At 36.7% G+C, this 9,805-nt stretch overlaps 1 protein-coding gene across 2 annotated transcripts; it reads left to right on the plus strand.

The window, feature by feature from the left end:
* The first annotated feature begins 1,102 nt into the window (after window positions 1-1,102).
* Window positions 1,103-8,832, plus strand: mfap3l (microfibril associated protein 3 like). Of its 2 annotated transcripts, none has more exons than XM_016492026.1 (3): window positions 1,103-1,281; window positions 2,131-2,516; window positions 6,322-8,832. In XM_016492026.1, the coding sequence occupies exons 2-3, from the start codon at window positions 2,195-2,197 to the stop codon at window positions 7,197-7,199; spliced, it is 1,200 nt and encodes a 399-aa protein (XP_016347512.1). In that variant the 5' UTR covers window positions 1,103-1,281; window positions 2,131-2,194; the 3' UTR covers window positions 7,200-8,832. The 2 variants fall into 2 exon arrangements, with proteins under 2 accessions (XP_016347512.1, XP_016347513.1); XM_016492027.1 differs by lacking the exon at window positions 1,103-1,281 and adding an exon at window positions 1,347-1,440.
* Window positions 8,833-9,805: the final 973 nt, after the last annotated feature.

The following is a 9,805-nucleotide window of genomic DNA, read 5'->3' on the forward strand; positions in this document are numbered from 1 at the left end:
AGACTTTAGTCTTTGCAACTTTACAGATCTTCTTTATGCACCAAGAGCTTGTAACACTCCAAAGAGAAAGGAAAAAATGAAATTGCATCATATGACCCCTTTAATCAGATTCCAAAAATTAAGTACTTGTAATTAGATTAAATTACATTTTATTATACTCATAATCAATCAGACTACAGTTACTTTTTTATTGATTGCATGATTACATATTATTCACACAATAGCAGCAAATTATTCATAATACAGTATATTGTTTCTCCCAAATTCCGCTTTTTCATCTTTTAAATGTTCCTTTCTAAAAAAGCCAGTTGTGTGGACATTCACACAGAGATCAGTCACTAGTTCAGGTGTTTCAACATTGCTTCAACTACTGGTGAACACATGAATTTTTAGTTGAATTATCACTCAGTATATTATTTAATGTCTTTGGAAGGCCTTTGTCTTTCAAACACATTAAAGGTGGAATTATATGATGCTGCTAAAAACATTATTTTGTGTATTTGGTGTAATGAAATGTGTTTATGCGGTTTAAGGTTCAAAAAACACATTATTTTCCACACTCCAAACAGAAAGGAAAAATTGAAATCGCATCATATGACCCCTTTAACAATGCACCCATTCACGTTATTTCTTATTTACATGTAATGCAGGCATTCCCAAACTTTTTTGTCAACCGAACATCTTAGACCAAATATATTTATTTAATGTACCCCTGAGATTTTAAAATAAATATTTAATAATTAAGTATCACATTTGCATGTTCACGGTTCTCTGACATTGGTTAACGGTCACATGACATGCAGGTAAACAAATATTTAATTGCTTTATTTCGATTTATGTTATTTTAATTTGACATTTGTATGATTTAATTAATGATTAACTCATTAAACTCCCTGCAGTACCTTTACGAACCCCAATTTGGGAAACCTTGATGTAACATAATATTGTAATGCAATGTAACGTAAAAAATTGTAACGGATTACAATTTTCAAGTAATCTACCCAGCTCTGTATGTAATATATAGTATACCACAGTACTGCCATTGTCTTTCATACGGAAAATATTTCACATTCACAGTACATGCACAACATGTTAGAAACGAGCCAAGCTTGGTGACAAAAGTCAAGATTCACAACCAATTACTGGAAGAACTGGGTCAGTTGAGTAAAAACAAACACTATAGGGACTTTGCTGAAACCGCAGTCAAGTCACAGTTGAAACCAGACCCAGAGCTTCACATTTCAGGACGAGCATCGAGAGATAACAGCGCGGGGACGTGATGTAAGTGTCGCGCTGTTAATCGCGCAAATATCGTGATATATATATATTTGTAACCGTTTAGCGAAATTGAAACAAAGGAAATGCGGCTGTATTCAGGCTAACTGTTAGCGGCTTGTTATGCGACTGTGTTGTTACATTCACGTGAAATATACGTAAACGGTAGGTGTTATATTTCTCTTAACGTTGAATTGTAAGGGTTAAAGCCGTCGAATGTGGAAAAAATCGGTATTTTATGTGTCTTCCGCAGCGGATATATAGCTAACGTTAGTTAGCCGCTGTTAGCTTGAGCTGTTTTCAACAGATTTTAGCCTGTCAAATATGATTCAGGCATTAAAACTGTGTGAATATCACTGCCAAACAACATTAACCTTGTCGTAGTTGGTTAATACGTTAACGTTTAGTAAATCTATCGATTTGTTGCGCGTAGGAGCTTTTAAAATCACATTAGGCTAATAGTACGTGCGTTTTACCATTCATTTTAATGTAACGTTAAGTCATATTAACACGCATTAATGTCCATTTTTAACTTGTTTTCTTTATAAATGTAATATTTAAGACTGCAAATGGTTTGATTGTACAATATAACGTCAAATACAGACTAAATATGTGAAGTATTATAAATTAACATCCTGTTAAATGGCTTTATTTTACTTTTTAACCATTGTATTATAATTTCGGCCTCACAAATATGAGTCATTTTTTTATTTTTGCACGTCGTGTTATTCTTGTTTGATAAGATCATAGGAGGAGTCACAGCTTTTGTGTGCTACACTTGAGTTAAAAGCTCTTATGTCATTCTAACAAATCAAGGATATTTTCATTCATTTGTTCTTTGTATTGTATTTTCAGAGGAGGAAGGAGCATGAGCCAGCTCGCAAATAACCAGTGACCGTAACATGAGGACCGGTGGAGAATGACATCTTATCCTGAGGGTTGTTGCAGAAAGCCAGAGAAAATGAACAGGGCGATCGGATACGTGATCATTTATTTAGTGTCCGTGATTAGTTTCTGTGCGGCAGAGGCTTTGAACATCTCGGCGGTGGATGGAGACGGAAGAGAGAACGGGACCGAGGCAGATGGGGACGGCTCGGTTCCCCTGGTGCTCCGCAAAGTGAGCCAGATCATCGCCCGTGAGGGGAACTGTGCTTTAATTGACTGTAATATCACCGGCGACCCTTTTCCAAATATCCAGTGGTTCAACTCGCACGGACACCTGCTTGACGCTAAGAAAAGTGGTACGTTCACTGTGAAAATCACCTTCTGACGCCAATGCATTCTCATATATCACTGCACCTACACTTGGTCACTTTATACATTTATCTGATTCTGTAGGTGTAATCCATTTACACTAAATATAAATCTGATCTACTGTTCCTGTACTTAACGCACGTCATGTAATTGAGTTTGCGTCCATTATAATCGTGTATGGCAGGTAGTGTTCAGTTTAGTCGTTGCTCCAACCAAGTGTAAAGACATCCTGTTGGGTTTGTGAATATGTACAACAAAACAAATTATTTAATTATAGCAACTATTTTCAAGGGTTTACATTGGCGTTCAAAATTTGGGGTTGGCATAATTTTTAAATGTTTTTCGACAAAGTCCCTTCTGCTCACCAAGGCTGCATTTATTTGATATAAAATACAGAAAAAACTGTAATAATGTGAACTATTATTGCAATTTAATATAACCATTTTAAAAGGTAATTTATTGCTGTGATCAAAGCTGAATTTTCTGCATCATTACTCCAGTCGTCAGTATCACATGATCCTTCAGAAATCATTCTAATGTGCTTTAACATATTGTAGGGTTTTTTGCTGATTTTTAAGATTTTATATATATATATAAAAACACACTTAATGTTTCATTTGTTTTGGTAATGACCTCTGTGGATATTTTCCATTATTATTTATTACATCCACTCTTTTGAGATTTGAGATTAATCCAATATGCAGCAATTTGATCTTTAAATCTGGATGTAAAACGTGACTCAGTAATTCCCAGCTGGAGTGTTATAGACTTGGAGCTCCTGATGAGTGACTTTTGGAGGATTACTGATGGTGTCGTGCATGCTTAGTTGATGAAAAAATACTTACAATGTTTTTACTGAAGTGACACGGAAACATTCCTGCTATTCAGTTGAGCATGGGTAGTGAATTGGACTGGGTGTGTTACGGTGTGAAGAATCAGTGTGAACTAAAGACCGTTTGAAGGGTTTCATCTTGCACAGCATTTATAAACAGAAAGACACTGTAGGCTTGAATGTATATTGAAGGAATAGTTCACCCAAAAATGAAATTTTGCTGAAAATGTACTCACCCCCCTCAGATCATCCAAGATGTAGATGAGTTTGTTTCTTCATCAGATTTGGAGAAATGCAGCATTGCGTCACTTGTTCACCAATGGATGCTCTGCAGTGAATGGGTGCCGTCAGAATGAGAGTCCAAACAGCTGATCCACTCCAGTCCATCAGTTAATGTCTTGTGAAGCCAAAAGCTGTGTTTTTGTAAGAAACAAGTCCATCTTTAAGGAGCTGTTAAATTCAAACCATTGTTTCTGGCTAAAATACTAGTCCGTAATATTGCTATATCCAGTTAAAAAGTCATCGTGTCTGAATCAGGAGCGAAATATGCACAGATCAAGCACTGTTTACAAGTGAAAAATATGTTGGTGAATTTTGATGAAAGAGGACTTTTGAGATGCACTTTTTCACTTGAGGAAGTGTTATTTTGGATTGTGGACTTGTATTTTAGCTGAAAGTTTTGAAGTTAAAACACCTTGATAGATTTGTTTCTTACAAACACGCAGCTTTTCTTCACAAGACATTAGCTGATGGACTGGAGTGGTGTGGATTACTTGTGGATTTTTGTGATGTTTTTATCAGTTGTTCGGACTCTCATTCTGACGGCACCCATTCACTGCAGCGCATCCATTGCTGAACAAGTGAGGAAATAGTTGTCAGCTTTGACATCAACATTAAATAAAATTTGCAAATTGCAACCCATTTTACTGGCATATTTCAGTGAAGCAGGATATTTAAGAATGTGTGAAGTGGAACTTCATTTGAACTATCTTTAGTCTGTTGAGGTCGACTGACTACTTCCTGAAAGACTACCAGCACTCTTAAAAATAAGCTTGGGCCTAGATTACATCAGCTGAAAAGGAAAGCTAATTCGATTCGTCATTGCATGTTGTTCATTCAAAATAAGACCAGGATTTCGCATTATGAAAGTAAATAGAGTCCATTTTAATTTCATATTATTGACTTTGCACAAATAGTCAGCAGTTAAAGATCAAATAATTTTACTTAACTTACATAATGCATTGCTGAATTGTTTCGTAACGGTCTGATTAAATGACCTCGGGTTGCTGCCAGTAAGTAATGCATTTGGTGGTGGACTGCTGCCAAAAATGGAGTTTATAAATTCCCATCAGCACTTTAAGCACAGGCGGCTTGTGCGTAATGTATGTGCGTCCTCTGGACAAGGTGGACGTTTTAAGGGTTTCTACACAAACAAGGCAGAAACTGACCCTAGATCAGTGTCTTTATGTAAATGCATGTCTGTGGGTTATGCAAAGTCGATTAATCATGGCCGCGTTGTTCACGGAACTAAGTTTAGTACTTTCATCTTGAGGAACTGGGTTTACAAAAAGGGTGTAACACCAGTTAGTTTGGAAACATGTCTAGTCATGTTGTCTTCAACTATGTTCTTTATTTGGTGGAAAGGTCGTAATTGTTTATGCAAAACCTGATTTTCACACCTAGATTTTTACCTTTTATCACAGTTTCACTTTGCTTGTGACCTCCTCTATCAGCTTATCCAGTGTGAACATTTAGTTTTCTTATTTTGTTGTAATGTCAAGATGTCTTTCTAGCATTATGACCTTAAAAAATGGGAAGCATTTGTTCGGGCATCTTGATTGTAATATGGCACGCTCTAATGTGATTGATTGACTTTTATGAAACCGTTTACAAGTTAGTGGGTTGCTATTTTCAGCAGTTTTGCAGATGGGTTAATCGCTGGATTTAATCATTTGTCAGGTTACTGGCGTCAGATCTAGATCTCAGATCTTCGAAGATACTAGGAAGAAAAAAATAGATTTCCATGAGCAGAACTGCAGGTTTCGCTTTGAGTTGTTTTAGTGCTTATTGCTTTTGGATGATCAGAAATTATGATTACAAAGTCTACACGCATTTCTGCTAATTTCTTCAGGTGTTTTTGCACAGCCAGTCACAGATAGACACTACTATTGTTATTTGACAATTTATTTTATGCTGTTTTATGGCTGAATCAATTATTTCATATAAACGACCCTAATTGCAAGTAAAACAAAACAAACTGGTTGGTCACTTATGTGTCTATCAAACTATGTCTTCACATCTAATGGTGCGTCCTCCTTGGGAAGTCGTAATTACAACCTCAGGTGCGTTCAGATCACTTCAGGTTTAAGCAAGATGCCGATGTACCTTTTTTTTACATAAAATTCAACAAGATTTTTCCACTTTACATCTACTAAATGAAGCATTGGACGTGTTTTTGCTTTTTTCATATTACTGCTGTAAATTGAATTTGATATTTTATAATTGTCATTATTGTACAGTACTATGGTATTTTGTACATGCAACTTAGATGGTTTTATTGCAAAATATTTTTTTTATTATTAATTTGAACAAATTTACCATTTATACAGATGCTTTATCCATGTCTTTCGCTATATTTTCTCACCAACACTTTCCCAGCTCGTAAAGTTGGGTAATTACCGAAATAGTTAATTTACCAGTCGTAATTAAACTTTGCGGTGATATTCGTGTGCATTTAACTCTTAAATACGATCTTGACTCGAATGCACTTTGACAATTCTTGGCCAGAATATATTGAAAAATTGAATAGTCTTTGTCACAAGTCAAAGGTTTTTATGAATTCTTATTAACATAAATTTGTTGTATATGTTTTTAGATTTCATTCAAATCCACTCAGTCTGTTTTTAATGAACAAATCAAACCGTCAGTCTTCAGTGATTTTTCTCTCTCCTTTTCTGCAGATGGTAAATGGTGGATTCTGGACAGCGGCATCCTCAACATCACCAGCATCACGTTTGCAGACCGCGGCAAATACACATGCGTGGCCTCCAACGCGCACGGCAAGGCCAACTGCACGGTGACGCTGCGCGTGGTCTTCACCAATGGAGATATGGGTGTGTACTACATGGTGGTGTGTCTGGTGACGTTTACCATCATCATGATTCTGAACATCACTCGCCTTTGCATGATGAGCAGCCATCTGAAGAAAACCGAGAAGGCCATCAACGACTTCTTCCGCACGGAAGGCGCGGAAAAGCTTCAAAAGGCCTTTGAGATCGCGAAGCGTATTCCTATCATTACCTCGGCAAAAACGCTGGAGCTGGCAAAGGTCACGCAGTTCAAGACCATGGAGTTTGCGCGCTACATCGAGGAGTTAGCGCGTAGCATACCGCTCCCGCCGCTGATCATGAACTGCCGCACCTTCATGGAGGAGATTCTCGAGGTCGTCGGCGTGGAGGAAATGAGACACACTTTTGTCCGGCAAGCGCCTGAGAGTCACGACGGGGCGGCTGTCGGCACTTCCAGCGATGTTTTCACTATCTTGCGTGAAAGAGAGAGGGAGAGGGAACGCAGCGATTCTCCTGCCGTGGACTCGGACGACGCGTCGCTTCACGAGCAGCCTCAGCACATAGCCATTCAGGTTTCGGTTCATCCACCGTTAGCTGCAGTAGGATGCTGTAACATAGAAGCTCCGCCTCTTTCCGAAATAGTCTCCTCTCCACCCCCATTGGCTCAGCTGCCTCTGGAGGAGGAGTCTGAGGAGAAGGAAAACAAGGTGGAGTCTGTACAAGGAGGTGGTGCTGCACAAACCCAAGTCATTTATGAAAGCCATGTGTAATATCCTCAACGAAGATTAATGACCTCGCTATGCATTTTCTTGGGGAACGAAAAGGTCAAGATTTGTTTTTCTTCGCTTTATTTGTGTTTGGGTGAATCTCTCAAAACTCACATTTCTGGGTTGTATTTTACCTTAAAATAAAACAAAAAACAAAAACAGAAATTATATTTTGCATAAAGCAAATAAAGCCCATTTTTCATAGTTTCTGCATTGCATTGACATTTTCGTGACAATTAACCCTCCATTTATAGAATCTATTCTAATTCATGAAATGGTCTCATTACTGTACAATTAAATGTTAATTTTTTTTCCCAAATTTTAAATATTCAGTATTCATTCAGTTATACTTCATGGTTTTATTTGTGACAACTGAATTTAATTTAGGTTGATTTCAATTAAAACACTGTCTGAACAGAATTATTGTTAGTACTGTTTTGCAAAAATAAGAATAAAAAAAAAGTAAATATATTTGCATTAATGAGATTGTTTTTTTATTTACATAACAGTAATGTGAATTTGGAGGCAAATTTTGCTTAAAATGATAATGTCACAATCCACAAAAATTATTAATAGTCCTAAAAATGTGTAATTTTCTTTTTTTTTGTGGTAAAATATAACCTTGTAATTTCTTTGTGAGATTGACCCGTGTAAGTTATTTTTCCCATGACAATGAATACTCATGCTGAATGTATTTTGGGGTGATGTTCTCTATTTATTTAGAAAATTCAGGTTTGCCCATGATTTTTTTTCCCCGTAGTTAACAGAAACTAGGTCTACTGAGGGACTCAAAGCTCACATCTCACGTCTTCATCGGCAGACAGAAAGTAGTTCTGTTGGATGTAGTTACAGATTATTCATTTCACGAATGAATGAGAACGAACGACTGATTAATACATTTGGCTGAAAGTAAAACTCTCACACCGTTTGAGGCTGAAGTGCATTTTTCATTCAATAGAAATCCAACATTTTTGAAAATATTTCAGCAGTGACGTGCACAGTAATTCCTAAGACCTCGCTCCCTCTTATAATGCATGAAGAATGCATGTCGATCTGTTTTCAATGCTGCACTCGGAGAGACAAAACTTTTGTTTGTGCGATCTTGTCTGCTATGTGTTATTTATCATTTGTGTCATGTAAACACGGCATTGATACTTTGAATAACGTTGTAGAAATTTCAGTTTGAGATTTTGAGGCTTTTTTTTATTTAGTTGAGTTTCCACTGGAGTCTTTATACTGTTACTGTAATGATGGTATTATCACTTTACTAGTAGTACTACAGTAAGTATTAGTTTTGATTTCAAATGCACAGTTAGGTTTTTTTTTTGTCTTTTTTTGAGGATCCAACAGAGAGCTCTTTATAACGGAGCCCCAATTAAAATGTTTGATCTCTTCTTATGTCCTAGAAACACCGTTTTGCTTCTTAAAAAGGCTCACCTTTAAGTTTCAGTGCTAACGAGTTAGAATTCTTCAATGTTGATCTTGCTTTTTTGGGGCTCTGAATCCAGAGTAACCTATCAGCACTGCTGATAGCTAGCTAAACAGGTTAAGCACTAGTCATTATAAATGTTCCTAGTCAGGATTGTCAGAGGAAGCGATGGCTAAGTAGTGAAATAAAGCTGCTGTGTACCCATGATTCTCTGTGTTCGTCTGCATTCACTCGGATCTTTTGATAAGCCTTTGTATCATCAAAATGTCATAATGCTTGATCTTTTGCAGATCATTTTATGTTGTTTGAAGAGCAATGTCTACTGTTTTTCTTGTGTCTTTTCAACTCAAACTTTGGAATTATACTAAGCAGATTTTAAAGTTAAGTGTTCAAATAAGTTGTTTTCAGTTCACAACAGCCCTGCTGAAACGATGTGTTAGATATGCAAGCGTCGAAATGCTTGAATAAAACCATGCAATGTTTCTATTCAGATATTTGAAGCGCATTAGTAAGTACTGAGCTGAATGCATTATTGAACTCGGCCTTGATCGAGTTTGTGTGGGAAAGTGCTTATTGATTTGCATATGTGGATGTGTCCTCCAATGTCTGCAAAATGAAAAATTAACAATTATTTACTTAATGTTGCTCCAAACAGGTATCCATTTTTTTACATTAAAAGATAAGTAGATTTCTTAAAATATATTTTATTGAAGTAAAAATGTTTGATTTTGACAAAGGGTTAGTTCACCCAAAAATGAAAATTAGCCCACAAATTACTCGCCCTCAAGTCATCCTAGGTGTATATGACTTTCTTCTTTCAGACGAATCCAGTCGGAGTAGCGAATCGATGCGTTTTTGTAAAAAAAAAATATCCATATTCAAAACAATCACTTTAATGTAGCTTGCGCTCACTGTTGTACACGGAAGCAGTTCCGGGGTCCCAGAGCCGTGTGAGACACTTTTTTTTTGGATGGGCGCCTTTTATTTAACTTCTTTTGGACTGATGCATGCAACACTCACTGAGTGGCATTAAACAGCTTGAAAGGTCAAAAGACAATTTTTAATATAACTCCGACTGGATTCGTCTGAAAGAAGAAAGTCATATACACCTAGGATGACTTGAGGGTGAGTAATTTGTGGGCTAATTTTCATTTTTGGGTGAACTAACCCTTTAAATTCC

Source organism: Sinocyclocheilus anshuiensis, unplaced genomic scaffold (genome assembly GCF_001515605.1).
Source record: "Sinocyclocheilus anshuiensis isolate Anshui unplaced genomic scaffold, SAMN03320099.WGS_v1.1 scaffold674, whole genome shotgun sequence".
Taxonomy (NCBI): Eukaryota; Metazoa; Chordata; class Actinopteri; order Cypriniformes; family Cyprinidae; genus Sinocyclocheilus; species Sinocyclocheilus anshuiensis.